At 39.1% G+C, this 20,636-nt stretch overlaps 1 protein-coding gene across 4 annotated transcripts in view; it reads left to right on the top strand.

The window, feature by feature from the left end:
• Positions 1-19,345, top strand: part of RBM25 (RNA binding motif protein 25) — a 49,370-nt gene extending 30,025 nt beyond the window's left edge. For all 4 annotated transcript variants that reach the window (XM_007521747.3, XM_060175505.1, XM_060175506.1 and 1 more), the window contains 12 exons: positions 978-1,031; positions 1,274-1,357; positions 5,317-5,603; positions 8,185-8,395; positions 8,513-8,602; positions 9,056-9,129; positions 10,501-10,651; positions 11,852-12,179; positions 12,542-12,816; positions 13,416-13,514; positions 15,147-15,194; positions 18,917-19,345. In XM_007521747.3, the coding sequence (XP_007521809.1) occupies positions 978-1,031; positions 1,274-1,357; positions 5,317-5,603; positions 8,185-8,395; positions 8,513-8,602; positions 9,056-9,129; positions 10,501-10,651; positions 11,852-12,179; positions 12,542-12,816; positions 13,416-13,514; positions 15,147-15,194; positions 18,917-19,009 (1,794 nt within the window). In that variant the 3' untranslated portion in view covers positions 19,010-19,345. The remainder of the gene's footprint in view (positions 1-977; positions 1,032-1,273; positions 1,358-5,316; positions 5,604-8,184; positions 8,396-8,512; positions 8,603-9,055; positions 9,130-10,500; positions 10,652-11,851; positions 12,180-12,541; positions 12,817-13,415; positions 13,515-15,146; positions 15,195-18,916) is intronic.
• The last annotated feature ends 1,291 nt before the right edge of the window (positions 19,346-20,636 follow it).

Genomic DNA, 20,636 nt, shown 5'->3' with positions numbered 1-20,636 from the left:
ATTGTTGTGGTTTTTGATGTCATCTTTGTTAGATAGGACAGAGAGAAATGGAGAGAGGAGGGACAGACAGACACCTGCAGACCTGCTTCACCGCCTGTGAAGCGACTCCACTTTCAGTGGAGAGCCGGGGGGGCTGGAACTGGGATCCTTACACCGGTCCTTACCACCACTGCCCAACTCCTCAGATACACAGAACACATTTTTTTTGTATCTGTCATGTACCTATAAAGATACTATGAGTCCACACACAGGGATTTAACACTTAACATGGGTTCATTACAGTTTATATTATTTATAATTTTGCTGCCGTATATAGGCCATCTTCAATTTTCTTGGAGACAAAATACATTTTTACTGCTCAGCTTACTTTTCTTATACTTATAAAAAGACATATCTAATCAAATGCTAATTATTGATTATGGTATTTATCAGAGTGACTCAGGTACTGGTGATTAATACAGCATTGTACTAGAAGGGAGACACTTCAGTAGACATGTTTGTTTCATAGGGGTTGGGAAAACAGGGTGTAAGAGGTCCTGCACTATTGTACTGTGGGGTAACTTTGTTGATAGAACTGTTACTGCTTCTTGAATATTAAGTGGAAAAAAATTCTTGTCTGCTGGGTGGAGTTAGATAGCATAATGTTATCCAGTTAGAGACTCAGTCCTGAGGCTTCGAAGTCCCAGGTCCAGTCTCCCGCACCACCATAAGCCAGAGCTGAGCAGTGCTCTGGTAAAAAAAGAAGGAAAAAAAATCTTTGTTATGAGACCTTTTTGGTTTAGGAAATGCAGAGGGAAAGGATATGGAAGACAGACTCTAGAAAGTCAGCCAGCACCCCTGTTAGTATCAAGTAGTTTGAAATCAAGAAAATGTGACAAAAATCTTACATTGTCTATGATTTTAACAAGATTGTTTTGCAGAGTTGAGCTGTTGGGTTTCATTTTGGTTTTGTTTTTAACTTGATGGATTTTCCACAGATTTTCCGCAGATTTCCTGTGGCCCCACTGATCCCTTATCCACTCATCACTAAGGTTTGTGTTCATTCTGTGCTTTCTCAAGAACAATACTTACTGCTAAATACCAGATTGACTATTTACTTGTTTTTTTTTTTTTGTTTTTAGTAGTAAAAGCACAGATTTTTATTTGCTGCTCTGCTGTTGACTTGTATTTTTAAAAGCTGTAGATACTATCTGACTTTTAGCTTTTATTTATTTGTACTAATGGATATAGTCTCATCTCTTTTACCTTTCTTCCTGTCTCCCTTATCTCTTAGGAGGATATAAATGCTATTGAAATGGAAGAAGACAAAAGAGACCTGATATCCCGAGAGATCAGCAAATTCAGAGATACACACAAGGTAGTATATTTGCCTTTTCACTTGATACCAATCTAGATTTTTTACAGAATCTAAAGCGAATGCACACACACACCCACCAACCTTATATCAGGATATAATTAAGTGACTGTTGTAGGTCTCAGTAGGTTTGATATTCAGCAAAAAGCAAAAAGTCAGCTGACTATAATAAAGTGGTCCTTTACATATCACATCTAGACTTCTCTGCGTCCTCTCACTTTAGTGTGGCTAGAAGCCCCTTTTTCTTTCTTTCCTTAAAGATTTCAACGTAAACTCAGATTCTTACGGGGAATCAGGATGACATTCACTCGTGTTTTTTTTTTTTTTTTTTTTTTTTTTTTGTGGGCAGTTATTGAACTTAATCTTAGGAAACTTTTTAAAGCTGAGATTAAAATTTAAGATTTATATTTGTCTAGAATTGAGAGGGGGAGATTTTAAAAAATAGGTCAGTGGTTACCAGACTTACCAAAATTTAGATGCATGGAAGAACTGTAAATTCCCATAAAGCTAATCTATTCATTGACCCCCACCATTATGATAGAGATCATATGGTGACTAATGCAAGATGAAACTCTCAGCTTGGAAAGTAACAAGGAATAGGATGTAAGTATGAGCTTCTGTTTTTTATTATATTTATGGATGCCCCCTCGGAAAAATATGCAAAGGGGTAACTGGCTTGGTAGTGAGTATTGCTGTAATAAATCTTACTGCAGTTTTCCTATTGCAAGCTTCTCTCGGTGACAGTGCATAAGTAAATGTTTGCTATTGTTGATGGTGACATATGTATAAGATAACATGAAACATTGCATGAGATGCGTTTTGGTGTCAGGAAAAAGATGGTAATGGTTCTACTCGTAAGATTGAGTGACCTGTTAACTCCATAAAATGTTGTGTTCAGTCTTTTTTTTTTTCCTTAATTTCTGTTAAAATCCCAAGATAAGTACTAATAGTGACATTAAGTCAACACTGCTAAGTATTTACTTTCTGAAAGTCCTTTAATTTTGCACTCATGAAATATTCACAGTACTTCATTAAGAATTAAACCTGGGGGCCGTGTGGTGGCGCACCTGGTTGCGCACACGTTACAATGCGAGTACCCAGGTTCGAGTTCCTGGTCCCCACCTGTAGAAGGAAAGCTTCACAAGTGGTGAAGCAGTGCTGCAGGGGCCTTTCTTTCTCTCTGTCCCACTCTTCCCTCAATTTCTGGCTGTTTCTAATAAATAAATATAAATAATTTTTTTTTAAATTAAATCTTTCAAGTAGAGAAATGTTCTAGATAAAACTTGAAAATTAAAAAGGTGATTTGTGTGAAGTCCTCATACAGCAGTACATTCCTTAAGTCCAGTACTCAAGTTCCCATTCTCTTAAATGGTACGGGGGTGGGGGGCTACTTCCATTTCTTTTCTTTCTTTCTTTTTAAAAAAATATTTATTTATTTATTTATTCCCTTTTGCTGCCCTTGTTGGCTACTTAACATTTCTGTCTTGTCATCGGCACATTTTGAGAAAACTTAAAAAAAATTTTTTTGTATTTGTTTATTTTCCTTATTTTTTGTTGTTGTACTTATTGTTGTTGTTGTCATCGTGAGATAAGACAGAATTGGAGATAGGAGGGGAAGACAGAGATGGGGGCAGAAAGATGTGCTTTACCACCTGTAAAGCGACTCCCCTGCAGGTGTGGAGCCGGGGGCTCAAACCGGGATACTTATGCTGGTCTTTGTGCTTCACACCACATGCACTTAACCCACTGCTCTACTACCCGACTCTTTAAAATTACATTTTAAGATGTAATTTAAAAGATAGTTGCTTCATAGTTTGTTAAACTGTCAGATACTTGATTATCAGACTTATTTCATGGGCGATGGTTGGGAAGCAATTTTGCTTAGAATTTTCAGAATGCATAAAAGTCAAAAAAGAAAATAGGGTTTCTCATTTTAGTTATTATTGGGTGGTATACCTAAAAGGGGATGTTTCAGACTGTAATAATAAAAAATGAGCTCAGTGAACCTTTGCATGTTTTGCAATGAGTTTATTTAATAACCACAAGACTGTCAGGGTATCAGCGTGGCAGGGGGCGTCCATTTACAGCACGGATGAGTCTGAAGAGAGAATAAGGTAAGATTTAAGATTATTTTCCTGTCCTTTCATTATTTCACCTTCATTTTTCAGACTCATTTCCCTTCCCCTTTCGCCAGTCTTTGAGAATATACATATATATGTGTGTATATATGTGCCCTTTTACTGCATATTTTTTATCTTTAGAAGTGCAGATAGTATGGAGCAGATTCTCTGATTCCTATACTTAGAACATAATTTTGAATTGAGTTAACAAACATTGTTGTTTACATAAATGGAACTATACATTTAGTAGAGATAAATAGTTCAGTGGATAAGCAAGATTAAAATAGTTGAAGATTTCTCCAAAAAATTATTATTGGAACAGCTAAAAGTAACCTGTAAGTATCTATTATCTCAGAAACATTTCTTTTTTAAGTGTATGATATAGAGGTAAGTTTTATGTAGTTTAGCCTCATTTTTGAAAAGAATTTTTTATTCCATTGGAACTGTTTCAGAAATTAGAATCTTCCCCTTGAAATAGCTTTCTATTTCTTTCTTTTTCCCTTTTCTGTTTCTTTTTCTTCCCTTTGTAACTCAGTATATTCAGTATTGGCTTTGCCTGTATTCTACTTTGATACAAACTGGCACAGCCACTGAATATACTGGGTTTTTTTCCCCGTGCATTAGCTTTTCTTTGTAATCCTATCAGTTCTATGACCCATGAGCAAGAGAAAAAGTATTAAAGGTAAGATTGTTTTTTAAAGTTGTTTCAAATGCTTTACATGACTGAGAAAAGAACAAAATGCACATTTTGTTGTTAGATTAATTGAATATTGATGCCACTAAACATGGAACCAATGGGATAAGTGTGTTTTGTATATTGTTTGGCTTTGTTTTTCCTGTTCCGGCTAACTTTTCTGAGTCTGTGTAGAAGACATGGTGCGTTAGTAGTCTCGCAGGATGCGAACTCGGTCTGACTTCGCTGTTTGGTCTATTTGTGAACCGTGTACTTGCTCTTCCTCCCAGAAGCATAGCTTATAGGCAAGGTTAATCCAGTGTTGGCGATCCATGTCCTATCCTAGCTCAGCATCTGTAAGTTAATACAAAAACCATTCCTTCCCAAGGATGAACTTGACACTGCTGATACATTATTATAATTCATGTAATTATTCTCTTATAATGTAGGCATTATAGGTGTAAATATTTTGCTTTTAAAATTCAATTTAATTAAACTATTACCACTGATGCACAACTCAGTTGGAAGTGAGTGATTTTCAGATTTAAAATATTTGGTGAGTTGTCCATCCTATATTTGTGGGTGAAATGTTTCTGCAGATGATACGACAGACCTTGACTGAATTCAGCCTCGAAATTTGTGTTTTGAAAGAGTGCTAAAACCAGGGAGATTACCTAGTTGCTTTATAACAACCCAGTTCTCTGATTTTCCCTGTGAAAACCTCAGCTAGAACACCTTAAGATACTTGGAAGTCTGGGATTATGATTTATATCAGTGTCTGATTTCACAGATTTACAGAGATTCATAACAGAATCAAATGAATTATCGTGAACTTGAAGGTATTTCTAGAAATTACCATAAAATGCATTCTTCAAGGACTTTTGTCATTACTACATGATCATTTTAAGTGGGCGGCCACACATGACTCACTTTCCCAACATCCAGGATTAGAGGTTTATGGTCTGTGTACAGTGTATGGTTTTGCATGGAATATGTTCAGTTTTGTGATTATTCCGGTTTAAATTGTCAAGATCATAATTACTTAATGTTTAAAATACGAGTGTTGTTTGCTTGTTTATTTTGTTCTTTATATTGGGAACACAGGGAAAATTCTGTCTGAATGTTGGAGCTATTGAGTTAACTCTAAAAGTACTTTTATTGGTTTCTAGAAACTGGAAGAAGAGAAAGGAAAAAAAGAAAAAGAAAGACAGGAAATTGAGAAAGAACGGAGAGAAAGAGAGAGGGAGCGTGAAAGGGAACGAGAAAGGCGAGAACGGGAACGAGAAAGGGAAAGAGAACGTGAACGAGAAAAGGAGAAGGAACGGGAGCGGGAACGAGAACGGGATAGGGATCGTGACCGGACGAAAGAAAGAGATCGGGATCGCGATCGTGAGAGAGACCGGGACCGAGATCGAGAAAGGAGTTCAGATCGGAATAAGGATCGTAGTCGATCAAGGTAAGCAAGGCTTTACAAAAGTTACCGATTTTGTTTGCTTGTTTGTTTTTTGTTTTTATGCATGTTTATTCAGTGGGACAATTCACATTAAATTGATGGCACCTCATGATTTCCAGTCCGGTACATATGGAAAACACTGACTACAGTAATCATTACAGTAATTATTGTCAATGTACACTTAGTTTCTGTCTGAAATTAGTCTTGACAGAACCAAAAAACCTAACCAACTGCCCACCTAGTGTTATAGGCAGATGTGGTTTCCTTGGGTTGGTACACATATTTCTCTATTCACAGTCTCATTGAGGTTGTGTTATCCTCTCAGATTTTAATTTGTCTTTATGGCTACTGGTAGTTATTTATTTATTTTTACATTAGAGCACTGCTCAGCTCTGGCTTATGATAGTGCTGGGGATTAAACCTGGAACCTCAGAGCCTCAAGCGTGGAAGTTGTTTGAACAACCATTATGTTGTCTTCTACAACCCCTCACCATGTTTTCCTAACTAAAAGTTGTCAATTGTGGGCTGTCAGTAGCGTAGCAGCTTAAGCGCAGGTGGAACAAAGCGCAAGGACCCACGAAAGGATCCACGTTTGAGCTCTGGCTCCCTACCTGTAGTGGGTTCACTTCACAAGCAGTAAAGCAGGTCTGCAGGTGTCTGTCTTTCTCCACCCCTCTCTGTCTTCCCTCTCTGTCTTCATTTCTCTCTGTCTTATCCAGCACTAACAAAGGCAACAAAATGGGAAAACTGGACTTGAGGAGCAGTAAGTTGATTCGTAGTGCATTAAGGTCCAGCCCTGAAGGTCACTTTTTTTTTCTTTTTTTTTTTTTTCCATATTTTATTTATCATTGGATAGAGACAGAAATTGAGAGGGAAGAGGGAGATAGAGAGGGAGAGAGACAACCTATAGCCCTGCTTTACCACTCATGAAGTCTTCCCCCTGCAGGTGGGGCCCAGGAGCTTGAACCTGGATCCTTGCACACTGTAGTGTGTGCGCTTAACCAGGTGCACCACCATCTGGTCCCAGGTCACTTTTTTTTTTAAATAATTTTTTTTCATTATTAATTTTCCCTTTTGTTGCCCTTGTTACTTTTTTTTTTCCTTGTTACTTTTTATTGTTGTAGTTATTATTGTTATTGTCATTGTTGGATACAGAGAGAAATGGATAGAGGAGGGGAAGACAGAGAGAAAGAGAAAAAGACACCTGCAGACCTTCACTGCCTGTGAAGTGACTCCCCTGCAGGTGGGGAGCCGGGGGCTTGAACCGTGATCCTTAGGCCAGTCCTTGCGCCTTGCACCACGTGTGCTTAACCCACTGCGCTACCGCCAGACTCCCTCACTTTTCTTTTATGAGGAAGTTTTGAGTGTTCGCAAATTTCCCATCTGATTATAGGTGCAGAAACATAAGCATCAAGTCTGTCCACTGGCTGCTTGATCTTAATCTTTAATTGGTATTCAAGTCTCAGTAACCCCCCCAAGTTAAAAAATAATACTGCTTTTGAATAATTATATTTTTTTTCAAAATTTTAAATATTTATTTGTACCCTTTTGTTGCCCTTGTTGTAGTTATTATTGTTGTCGTTAATGATGATGATGATCGATAGGACAGAGAGAATTGGAGAGAGGAAGGGAAGACAGAAAGGGTGAGAGAAAGACAGACACCTTCAGACCTGCTTCATTGATTTTGATGCGACTTCCTTGGAGGTTGGGATCCGGGTTCTCGAACTGGGATCCTTATGTCAGTCCTTGAGCTTCGTGCCACTTGTGCTTAACCCACTGCGCTACCGCCCAACTCCCAATCATAAGATTTTGACATGAATTAAATTGACGTCTTTGTACTAGATTTAGAGTAGTGTTTCATAGAAACACAGTTTTCCACTAGGGAAAGAGAGAGACAGGCTGAGAATATGGATCGACCTGCCAATGCCCATGTTCAGCATTGAAGCAATTACAGAAGCCAGACCTTCAACCTTCTGCACCCCGACAATGACCTTGTGTCCGTACTCCCAGAGGGTTAAAGAATAGGAAAGTTAGCAGGATGGTATGGGATACGGAGTTCTAGTGGTGGGGATTGTGTGGAATTGCAACCCTCTTTTCCTATGGTTTAGTCAGTTTCCTTTTTATAAATAAAAAAATTTTAAAAAAAAACAGTTGTGTTCTGTCAGACCCATGGTATCTTCCAATTTGGTTTTATTACCCTGAAGTAAATATTTGTTCATTAATGTAAAGTATTCCATTACTAACATAATTCTTATTTATCTATGAGAGATAACCTGAGTCTCTTCTCGATACTTTCACTCCTTGCACTAGTTAATTATCTTTTACTGTTTGTAATTAGATCTTTGAATTTATTGTATCTGGTTTTTGGGTATACCAATAAGCATTATTATATAAAATTTAGAATGCAGTTACAAATTTAATAGTGGAATGATATTCTATCTGTGTGTGTGTGTGTGTGTGTGTGTGTGAGAGAGAGAGAGAGAGAGAGAGAGAGAGAGTTAGTATAATAATTTGCCCCCTCCACTGACTTTCGATGGAAAGGAAGGAAAACGACAGATTATTATTTATTATTTTTTTTTTGTAGAGAAAAAAGTAGAGATCGTGAACGTGAACGCGAAAGAGAACGAGAGCGTGAACGTGAACGTGAACGAGAACGAGAACGAGAGAGAGAAAGGGAGCGGGAGCGGGAGCGGGAGAAAGACAAGAAACGAGACCGAGAAGAAGATGAAGAAGATGCATATGAACGACGAAAACTTGAAAGAAAACTGCGAGAAAAAGAAGCTGCTTACCAAGAGGTAAATTGGGAAAATGCTTCTACCTTCATCGTCGGGTGCTTGTAGCCGAGTCAGATATTGTGGAGGACTTTATATACTTTTTTTGTGATTTGTGTGTGTTTTTGTTTTTTTTTTTAGCGCCTTAAGAATTGGGAAATCAGAGAAAGGAAGAAAACCCGGGAATATGAGAAAGAAGCTGAAAGAGAGGAAGAGAGAAGAAGAGAAATGGTAATATTCTAGGTTACGGTGACTTTACAGACGAAAAGCAGATTCTTGCTGTTACCTAGTCGTTTTAGATTTAAAATAATGTGAGCTTCTACGTTCTGCTTTGTGTTTCCCCTTCTGTTTTTCTCAGCGTCTGTCTATGAGTGAGAACATTCCATATTCATCCTTCTTTTTCTGGCTGATCCCACATCCCGTTCTACATCCATCATTCTACACCCAACATGTGGAGATGACGCTTAATAGCTGAGTAGTAGTCCACGGTGCATATGTACCACAGCTTTCACAGCCACTATGTCTTTCTTAAAAATAAATAAAAATCAAGATTCTTAATTTGCTCACGTTTTGTGAGAGAACAATTACTTAATATTCATAGAGGAAATTTCATAAGGAAAAACTGTTAGCATCTAAATGAGTTATTCTTGTTTTGTAATTTTTTTTTTTTTTATTTCCTCAAAGGCAAAGGAAGCCAAAAGACTAAAGGAGTTCTTAGAGGATTATGACGATGACAGAGATGACCCCAAATATTACAGGTAAAGGAGCTTTGCGCTATGGCTCATGCTTCGGCTTCCTGGTAGCTGTGACTCTTCTTTTCTCCTGGCGCCTCCTGCGGCAGCACCCCGCAAAGTGGAACTTATGTGTTGCGTCTGTCCTTTCTGTCACCCGCTGTAGCTTCTGTTTCCTATCTAAAAAGCGGTGCGATGTAGGGAGAAGTGAGTGCATGTTTTTTAATTATTATTTATTCCCTTTTTTGTTGCCCTTTATTGTTGTAGTTAATTATTGTTGTTATTGATGTCATCGTTGTTGGAAAGGACAGAGAGATGGAAAGAGGAGGGGAAGACGGGGAGAGAAAGACACCTGCAAACGTGTTTCACCACCTGTGAAGCGAACCCCTGCAAGTGGGGAGCCGGGGGCTCGAACCGGGATCCTTGCACCGGTCCTTGTGCTTCGTGCCCTGTGCGCTTAACCCGCTGCGCCACCGCCCGGCCCCCAGTACATGTTTTTTGAAGACAGTTTTATTGTTGGAGGGAGAAGCAGACCATCACTGAGGTGCACGTGATGTCAGGCATTGAATTCAGGACCTCATACCTACATGTCCAGTGCTCAGCCCCGGTCCTCCTGCCCTCCTAGACCACTTCTTCATTCATAGATAAGAGAAAGGACCGGACATCCCTCTGGTGCATGTGCTGCCAGGATCGAACTTGATCTCCTGCTTGCGAGTCCAATCAATGCTTTCTCTAGTGCACCATCTCCTGGGCCACAGCCACATTTTTCTTTTTAGAATTTATGATTACGAGAGCAGAGTAAGCATACGTGTAGCAAAGTGCAAGGACTGGCTCAATATCCCGGTTCGAAATCCCAGCTCCCCACCTGCAGGGGAGTCGCTTCACAGGCGGTGAAGCAGGTCTGCAGGTGTCTGTCTTTCTCTCCCCCTCTCTGTCTTCCCGATCCCTCTCCATTTCTCTCTGTTCTATCCAACAACGATGGCAATAACAATAATAACAACAAAAGGGCAAACAAAAGGGAAAAAATTATGGTCACTTGTTAAACGTAAGCATATAGAAGACATACTAGCTGTCTTGGGTGTTCTCTGTTACAAAACATTAAGAGAATCTTCAGACTGTTAGTAGGTAGGATTTTTTTTTTTTTTTTTTAGATTTTTATTTATTTATTAATGAGAAAGATAGGAGAGAGAACTAAAGAACCAGACATGACTCTGGTACATGTACTGCCGGGGATTGAACTCAGGACCTCATGCTTGAGAATTCTAGTGCCTTAGCCACCTTGCCACCTCCCGGACCACTTAGCATGCAGCTTTTAGTAATCAGCTGCTTCTGAAAACATTTACAGTGGATAATAGGAGTATGAATTAAGGCTTTCATGATTTATTCTTTTTTTTACAGAGGTAGTGCTCTTCAGAAAAGGCTGCGTGATCGGGAAAAAGAAATGGAAGCAGATGAACGGGACAGGAAAAGAGAGAAGGAAGAACTAGAGGAAATCAGACAGCGCCTTCTGGCAGAAGGACACCCAGATCCAGATGCAGAGCTCCAGAGGGTGAGAGCTAATGTCTGCAGCAATAGTTGAGCATGATAATGGCGTTGTCAGCAAGCCCGTGATGATGCAGTCAGGGAAATGTGTGTTATGCTTTTTATTTTGCCATTAGAGGTTGGTAGTGTTAATCTTTTTACTTTTTTTTTTTTAATATTTATTTTATTTATTCCCTTTTGTTGCCCTTGTTTTATTGTTGTAGTTATTATTGTTGTTGTCGTTGTTGGATAGGACAGAGAGAAATGGAGAGAGGAGGGGAAGACAGAGGAGGAGAGAAAGACAGACACCTGCAGACCTGCTTCATCGCCTGTGAAGCGACTCCCCTGCAGGTGGGGAGCCGGGGTTTGAACCGGGATCCTTATGCCGGTCCTTGTGCATTGCGCCACCTGTGCTTAACCCGCTGCGCTACAGCCCGACTCCCAATCTTTTTACTTTTTTTTTTACTTATACTAATTAGTGATTTATATGACTACAACTTAATAGGAGTGTACATAAACACCATTCCCAACACCAAAAGACCATGTTCCTTCCCATCCTCCCACCCCCATGAACTGAACATCCACCTGGATGTTGACAAGTATATAATGAAGAATCTGATAATATATAAATGTTTAATATCTCTTCATCCATTTAGGACTTCTCTAATATTATATTATACTCTAATTTTTTTCTCTTTCTTGAGGAAAAATGAAAACATTTTTTTACCTTCTGTGTTATATTAATTGCTAGATATCTCATATATTTGATACTATTTAAAATTATGTTTAATATTATTGATATTTCTGATAAATGGACATGTAATGGATTTTTTTATCTTTTTAATATTATTTTGTTGCCCTTGTTTTATTGTTGTAGTTGTTGTTGTTATTGATGTCATTGTTATTAGATAGGATAGAGAGAAATAAAGAGAGGAAAGGAAGACAGAGAGGGGGAGAGAAAGACACCTGCAGACCTGCTTCACCGCCTGTGAAGCGACTCCATGTCAGGTGGGGAGCCGGGGGCTCGAACCAGGACCCTAAGCCAGTCCTTGTGCTTTGTGCTATGTGCGCTTAACCTGCTGCACTACCACCCAACTCCCAAAAGACGGGCATATTCTATCATTCCTCGCTAGAGAAGAAAATATTGAGATAACATGAATAATGGAAAACAAACAAAACCAATGTGAGTGTAGTTGTAGTCTTAAGTTTTTTAAATTTTTGCTTTTAGATGGAACAGGAGGCTGAGAGGCGCAGACAGCCACAAATAAAACAAGAACCAGAATCAGAGGAAGAAGAGGAAGAGGAAAAGCAAGAAAAAGAGGAGAAACGAGAAGAACCTGTGGAAGAGGAAGAAGAACCTGAACAGAAGCCTTGTCTCAAGCCAACTCTGAGACCCATCAGCTCTGCCCCATCAGTCTCCTCTGCGAGTGGCAACGCAACCCCCAACACGCCCGGGGACGAGTCTCCCTGTGGAATCATCATTCCTCATGAAAATTCCCCCGACCAACAGCAACCCGAGGAGCATAGGCCAAAAATAGGACTGAGTCTTAAACTGGGTATGTTCGCACTCCTTCCGCTCCTTATTCCTTCTTCTTTTCCCCCTGCAAATACCTAAAGTTTTGCTTAAGGAGAAAATAGATATGTGTCACTTGGTAGGTAGATAGAAAAATATTTTTTAAATGCCTTTCTAGCTCTCGGTTGTTTTCATAGTTCTGCTAGTGCTCCTATATCTGCAGCTGCCTCAAGTTCTGAGAAGAAGTGAAAGTTAAATTTTCTAGCACTTGTGAGTAGTGAGTAATTTTTTACAGTTGGGCATCTTTCTTTGAGACTTGTGAGTGTATTTTGCATTGTTCTTCAGGGCCGGTGGGTTGTCAACTGAAAGCCAAGTCTTCATGCTGACACAGTGTTTTCACTATAGGTGCTTCCAATAGTCCTGGTCAGCCTAATTCTGTGAAGCGAAAGAAGCTCCCTGTAGATAGTGTCTTCAACAAATTCGAGGATGAAGATAGTGATGATGTACCTAGAAAAAGGAAACTGGTTCCCTTGGATTATGGTGAAGATGATAAGAATGCTGCCAAAGGCGCTGTGAATACTGAAGAGAAGCGCAAACACATCAAGAGTCTCATTGAAAAGATTCCCACAGCCAAACCTGAGCTCTTTGCTTATCCTTTGGATTGGTCTATTGTAGATTCTGTGAGTAGCATGTTGTATTTTGTGACTTTTAAAACAGTATTTAACTCATACGCAGTAAATTCACAAGACAGAAAAGCCAAAACACCACTCCAGGAACTTGTGGCAGGGATCGAATCATGTCTTAGGTGTTCAGGCCTGTGCTCTTGTGAACTCTTTCCCTGGCATTGGTTGTGGGTTTGAATATGGCATACATACTCAGAGATTTCTATGGTGGGGGACTGGGTGGGGTGGAATCATCACTGGGTTTTCACCACTCTAGCTAATTTTTATCAGGTAGATAAAACGAGTTTGACCCTGGGTCACATGCATGGCAGAACTCCCAGGTGAACTGTCCTGCTGGCCTTCAGTTGACTGTGTTAATGACAGCCATGGATGGTAATGTGACTTGGCATTGGGCAAAGTGTAATGACCATGAAATCTGTTAGCCAGTTGGGGACATTCTTGGTGAGTCTTGAAGTCTTCAGAAATGACATTTTTCATGCATACTTCTCATAGTTCAACTTGTGAATGGCCCTGGAATTACTGTATTTTAGTGGTCAGGACACCGTATGGTACAGGTTCTTACGGATACTGTTTAGTGACCATACTTGCTTTTGCAGATACTGATGGAAAGACGAATTAGACCATGGATCAATAAAAAAATCATCGAGTACATAGGTGAAGAAGAAGCTACACTAGTTGACTTTGTGTGTTCCAAGGTTAGTATTTTGCTTCCTCTATCCCCAATATTTGTTCGTAGTTTAAATACTAGACGCCTTCTAAATAAAAACTTTTGCAGTGCTAAATTTGTTCGCATTACATAACTTGATTTCTTTAATCAACAATCTTAGCACAAAATTATCAAAATCTTTGTATATGATGAACTTGTGGTTTGAGGAAACACTATATATTAACCATGGATAATAATAAAGAGAACAAACCTATACAACTTGTGTTTTTTAGTAGCCATTAAAGTATACTATATCCTTCCGTCGTTTTCGGATTGGGATACTATGACAACATTTTTAAAAAAATTTTTGGGCAGGGGTAGATAGCATAGTGGTTATGCAAATAGACTCTCATGCCTGAGACTCCGAAGTCCCAGGTTCAATCCCCTGCACCACCATAAACCAGAGCTGAGCAGTGCTCTGGTTAAAAAAAAAAAAAAAAAAAAATTAAATTTATGTATTTATTTTATTTTTGTTGCCCTTGTTATTGTTTTTTTTTTTATTTTTTAAATATTTATTTATTTTCCCTTTTGTTGCCCTTGTTGTTTTTCATTGTTGTTGTAGTTATTGTTGTTGTTATTGATGTTACTGTTGCATAGAACAGAGAAATGGAGAGAGGAGGGGAAGACGGAGAGGGGCAGAGAAAGATAAGACACCTGCAGACCTGCTTCACCCACCACCTGTGAAGTGACTCTCCTGCAGGTGGGGAGCCGGGGGCTCAAACTGGGATCCTTAACCAGTCCTTGTTCTTTGCGCCACGTGCGCTTAACCCCTGCACTACCGCCCAACTCCCGCCCTTGTTATTTTTTTTATTGTTGTTGTAGTTATTATTGTTGTTATTGATGTCTTCATTGTTAGATAGGACAGAGAGAAATGGAGAGAGGAGGAGAAGACAGGGAAAGAAAGAGAGACACCTGCAAACCTGCTTCACTGTCTGTGAAGCAACTCCCCTGCAGGTGGGGAGCCGGGGTCTCGAACCAGGGTCCTTAAGCCGGTCCCTGTGCTTTGTGCTATGTGCGCTTAACCCCCCTTGCGCTACAGCCCAACTCCCAACCTTTTTTTTTTTTTAATTCCCATTTTTTTGTTGCCCTTGTTTTTTTATTGTTGCTATTGATGTCATTGTTGGTTAGGACAGATCAAAATGGAGAGAGGAGGGGAAGAACGGGGCGGGGAGAGAAAGACACTTGCCTGCGAAGCGACCTCCCTATAGCAGATCCTTACGCTGGTCCTTGCACTTTGCACCACCTGCACTGAACCTGCTGTGCTACTGCCCGGCTCCCTATAACAACCTTTTAAGGAGATGCTATTTTCTATCTTATGCCTCTTTTTTTCTAATATTAGTAATAGCAAGTTTAGGTAGCACTTTCTACTTGCAAATACTGTACTTTAAGGTGAATATCTGGATTTGAGTTAAAGACCAGAAATTTAGGTTCTGAGTTATGGTGAAAATTTCATTAAAGGTAGCAGGATTTTAGGAATTACATAATTTTATGGAAAGATTCTTAAGCCACACACACACACAAAAAATTTCTGTATGACTTTGAGAGTGTGGGAATTAATTTTTCTGACTGCATTGTTAATCTTCTGTTTTCATAGTAACAATTATGTATCTGTCTCTCTTAGGTTATGGCTCATAGTTCACCTCAGAGCATATTAGATGATGTTGCCATGGTAAGTGACCATTGTTTTTGTTTTTGTTTTGTATTTATTTATTTTCCCTTTTGTTGCCCTTGTTTTTTTATTATTGTAGTTGTTGCTGTTATTGATGTCATCATTGTTGGATAGGACACAGAAATGGAGAGAGGAAGGAAAGACAGAGGGGAAGAGAAAAAGACAGACACCTGCAGACCTGCTTCACTGCCTGTGAAGTGACTCCCCTGCAGGTGGGGAGCCGGGGGCTCAAACAGGGATCCTTACATCGGTCAACCGATCCTTGCACTGTGGCTTCACGCCATGCGTGCTTACCTTGCTGTGCTACCTCCAGACTCCTATCACTGTTGGGTTTTTTTGGTTTTTTTTATGAGAGACAGAAATTGAGGGGTTAAGGAGGAGCTAGAGAGGCACCTGCAGTGCTATGTCACCACTTGTGATGCTTTCTCTCTGCAGATAGGGACCTGGGGCTTGAAACTAGACCATGGCTCACTGTAATGTGATCGCTTAACCAGGTTTGACACCACCTGGCTACAGCTGTTGATTATAATTAGGATCAATATGAACATACTTATTTCTTAGTCCTTGGTTTTCTACCAGTTCCAGAATCTATATATCTGAGTTAATATTTGAATATGCATTTGGGGAAAAACAAAGGTTCTCATAGCAAGGTATACAAAACTAAATTAGATTTTTCCCTTTTTATCAGTCTCCTGCTACCTTTGGTGTTTGTGTATACAACTAAATCTGCAATTTGTTCATATACTTAGAAAACCCAGTGCTGAATGGGAAGAGCAGTGTGCTAAAAACCCAAGTCAACCTGGAACAGCAGCCCTTACATTACTAGCCAGAAGACCATTGTTGATACCATAGCTTGTGTGCTATAAGGGGGATAAGAAAGAGAGAGAGAGAGAGAAGTAGGTAGCGGGGGTGGATGACATATAGCTTCTGATAATAAGAACACTTAGGAATTACTCATCTACACCAAGACTTGAAGATTTCATATGTAACTTTACTTGGACAGTTTTCTGATAGAACAGTAAACAGTACATCTTATTGAAAGCTTTATTTTAGGGCCAGGTGGTGGAGCACCTGGTTAAGTACATGTATAACCATGCACAAGCACACAGTTTCATGCCCCTGATCCTCACCGGCAGAGCAAAAGCTTCACAAGTGGTAAAGCAGTGCTGCAGGTGTCTCTCTGTTCTTTCCCTCTCTATCTTCCCACCCATCTCAATTTCTCTCTGTTCTATCAAAATAAAGCCAAAAAATGTATATATTTTAATTGAATGAGAAAGAGTAGACTCAGAAGGAAAGATACCTAGAGAGAAAGAGACCGGAGCACTGCTCAGTTCTGGCTTATGGTGATGCTGCGGGTGCTGGTGGGGGGATGAACCCAGGACCTCAGAGCCTCAGGCTTGAAAGGCTTTTGCATAACCATTATGCTGTCTTCCCAGCCCAGTTTAAAAAATAAATAAAAAAAAAGAAAGTTGTATTTTATTTGGATGTTAGAGTAATTGCATGCCTTTATACATGGTAAAGTGAGGCAAGTGGTTGAAGAGAAGAAAATAACAAGTCAGCTCACTTGAATGTGTATGGGAATGATGGCTCCAATGAATTTTTGCCAGGAGTATTGGGAAATGGAAAAAGAGACTATATTCAGAGAGAGAATCTAGAAGAATACATAAAGCACAATTGTCCAGATGATTGCCAAGGTACAAAATAGATTTTGACCTTGGAAAGTGCTACTTAAGCAAAGGATACTAGTGGGTCATGTGCATGTACTTTGAAATTTCTCCATGTTGGCATGGGTTTTGGAGAGAAATACAGCAAACAGCTGACAGAGTGAGTGTTCATTAGTGAGAGTGTAACACTTTTTCACAAAGGTTAAGATCAGAAGACATTTTTTAAAGGGTGGTTAGTCTAAAGGATAAGGTTGTAGGGGACAGAATGGAAAGGCATCAGTGGGAAGTTGACTCAGGGAAAATAAACATTAAGCTCAAATTTTAAGAGGACAGGTGACTAGTGAATTTGTATTTTGAGCTTTGAAGATGCTGGGAGGAGCATTGTTATTTCCTGCCTAAATGGAGAGCTCTAAGGCAAAGAAACTTTATTTGACCCCACTTTATATTTAAAGGTAGATGTTCATTGCTGAAGCAGTACCTCATTATTGCATACAAGGAATTCAGGTTTGAGCCCTGAACCACATTTTTCAGCGACAGGGAGAGTCATGGGAAGGTTCCACAGCACCAGAACTTTCTCTAGTCCACACTCGGGGGGCCAGACTCAGCCTTGATTGTGCGCACCACAAATCAGGTAACCAGCCAGCTGAGCTCCTGCTAACCTGAGCTCTGATACACTTAAGATCATCTTAAACTGCTTCACCAGAGTTGTGGCAGTATTTACATACAGCTTGAAGAGATAATTTGGAGCTTAGTCAAGACTGTCTTGACTAAGTGAATTACCGAGGTAAAGAGCTAAATATCTGAAGGTCAGGACAGGAATTTTAAGTGGGACCACGATACCTCTAATAGGAACACAATTTGATTGACTGACTCGGGGAGATGCCTCATGTTTACTGTTTGGTCTGCTGTGTTTTAGTTAATGTATTGAATGCTTTATATATGTTCTTTAATATTTAATTTACTGTCCCATAGATAATAAGATGTGATGAGATTAGAAGGTTGTTTTGTTGAGGAGAGCTATTCTGTATTTAGTTATGTAGTTGTGCATCTGTTTCTGGTTAATTATGTATTTTATTTGCTTAGGAGATTTTCCTAGCCTTAAATAAGTAGCATCTGTAGAATTAAAAGTTAGAATAAAGTTAATAAGGAAAATACTATAGTGTCAGTATATGGTAGACAGAGGAAGGTTGCTGAGTTTTTTTTTATTATTACTATTTGCATGTACTACTCTATCCAGTACTCATGAGATCCAGATCTATTTGAAGACCTTTTATTAAAAGTTAATGAAGGGAGTTGGGTGGTAGCGCAGCAGGTTAAGCCCACGTGGCGCAAAGCACATGGACCAGCATAAGGGTCCTGGTTTGAGCCCCCGGCTCCCCACCTGCAGAGGAGTCACTTCACAGGCGGTGAAGCAGGTCTGCAGGTGTCTATCTTTCTCTCCCCCCTCTGTCTTCTCCTCCTCTCTCCATTTCTCTCTTTCCTATCCATCGGCGACGACAACAGTAAAACAACAAAGACAACAAAGGGGAATAAATAAGTAAACAAATGTTTTCTTTAAAAAAAATCCTAAAAAAAAAAAGTAAATGAAACTTTGGTGGACCACAGATAGTTTTACATGCCTTCCATGCCTGAAGACTTGGGTTTGATTCCCAGCTCCACAGGAGAGCACCAAAGATAGAGACGGTAGAACTCCATTTATACTGGAGTGTTACTCTGCTTATAAGTAAGTTAAATTGGGTCAAGGCGTTGCTTCACTGGTAGAGTGCAGACCCCGTGTTTGATCACTATCCCTACCCTGAATTAATAGTTAATGCTCATAGGTAGTTCTATGAAGTGTTGGGGGTATTCCCTGCAGGCTTTTGTGTACTTCTGCTTTTGAGTATATATTTTTCCCTAGTTTATGTGCACGTGTGAACATATGCTCTATCTCAGGGAACCTGGAGTATATCTACGTTTGGGCACTTTATTGGGGACTGTTACACCTGGAGTGGGATTATACCAATCACTATTTTTGGAAGATGTTGAGATTGCATTCATTATTGTTTTTCTCTTTTCTAGGTACTTGATGAAGAAGCAGAAGTTTTTATTGTCAAAATGTGGAGATTACTGATATACGAAACTGAAGCCAAGAAAATTGGTCTTGTGAAGTAAAACTTTCTACACATAACGTTCCTTTTCAGATTTCTTCTTTCCCACCCTTCAGAAGACTTTAAATTTCCTTTGTCTTCAAAGACATTGTGACATCTGTAATTTTTTTTTTTTAACTGTAGAAAATGTGAATTTTTTGTCCTCTAATTTCTTGATCCCTATGTACTCCTTTGGTGTAAAGTCATCTGAGTCCTGCTTTGGTTCTCTTTATACTCACCAGGTACAAGTAACTGCTACGTTTTATAAGCCACAGCTGTACACAGCCTATCTGCTATAATCTTGTTCTGCTGATTTGTTCCTTGTAAATATTAAAATGACTCCCCAATTCTTTTCGCAGAATTGCACTTAATATTGAGCTGTATTATATAGGAGCCAATGTGAATGATTTTAATTCAAAGAATACCTGTCATGTTTATTACCTTTTCCCTCTTGATCAGATAAGGAAAGCCAGCCCTCATGAACACATATTTTAATTTTTTTGAGTGTAAATTAGCAAACTGCCCATTCTTCCTAAGTCTCTGTATGAATGCGCTTGTGTGAATGTATGCTTAAAAATTGTACTTTTCCTTTTTGCTTTCTTTCTTTCTTTCTTTCTTTCTTTCTTTCTTTCTTTCTTTCTTTTTTTTTTCTTTTAAACCAGAGCACTGATTAGCTCTTGCTTATGATGGTGCAGGGAATTGAACCTGGGACTGGAGGCTCAGGCATAAGTCTCCTTGCATAACCATTATGCTATCTACTCCCACTCAATCATGCTTTTTTAAATGTGCTTTGGAGAGCTCCTATAGATGTTTTCTAATTAAGATGTAGAAACACGAAGGAAAGAAAGTCCTGTGCCAACCCTGGTGTCTGGGGTAATTAGGCTATTAATCTAGCAGAGCACAGTTTACTTGTGACTAGTCAGTCTTTAATGGGCTAGGCTTCCCCCATGGCTGGCTACCTGCTTCAGCTCTCTTTTTGAATGGCTTTCCCCTAAATTCATTGTTCAGGAGTAAGCCAGGTCTTTTGATTCTGGAGAGCTTTATTTTAATTTTATTTGATTTTAATATGACTCTGGTAACCCCTTTGTCAAAACAAAACCTATAAAACTACTGATAAAATGTGGAGATTTTAAAGTCTTGGCAAGCTAAAATACAATGAGTTCAGCATAGGAGTTTACAAAATTTCCATCTAAATTTCAAAGACAAAGTAAATCTTTTTTTTTTTTTTTACAAAGGGTATTTTTTCTTTTGTAAAATGTTTATATCTTGTTTGTGTGTATATGCACTTATATGTTGCTTACCTCTGCTCATCAAAGTCTAAAAATATATGGATGCTGTGCTTTGAGACATACTGGGGCTTTATTGTAGATTAGAGCTTCACCAGGGAGCAAAACTACCGTAAAACCTAACAAGCAGTTCTTCATATAAAACAGTTAAAGTTATCCCCACATCTAAGTATTTATTTAAAAGGTTAAGAGTGAGGGGGCATTATAAAAACATATCTAAGCTTGAGGTAATAGATTTTTTTTAGCTTTTTTTTTTAAAAAAAAAATAAAAAAAACATTTGAATACACTGTTCTTAACTTTGGACCATGACATGGTTCCATTATGTAAATAATTCAGATATTAAAAATGTATATATTTGATCTTGG

This window comes from Erinaceus europaeus, chromosome 16, assembly GCF_950295315.1.
Source record: "Erinaceus europaeus chromosome 16, mEriEur2.1, whole genome shotgun sequence".
Lineage (NCBI taxonomy): Eukaryota > Metazoa > Chordata > Mammalia > Eulipotyphla > Erinaceidae > Erinaceus > Erinaceus europaeus.
The sequence above is the reverse complement of the archived record's forward strand: the minus strand, read 5'-3'. Positions and strand labels throughout refer to the sequence as shown.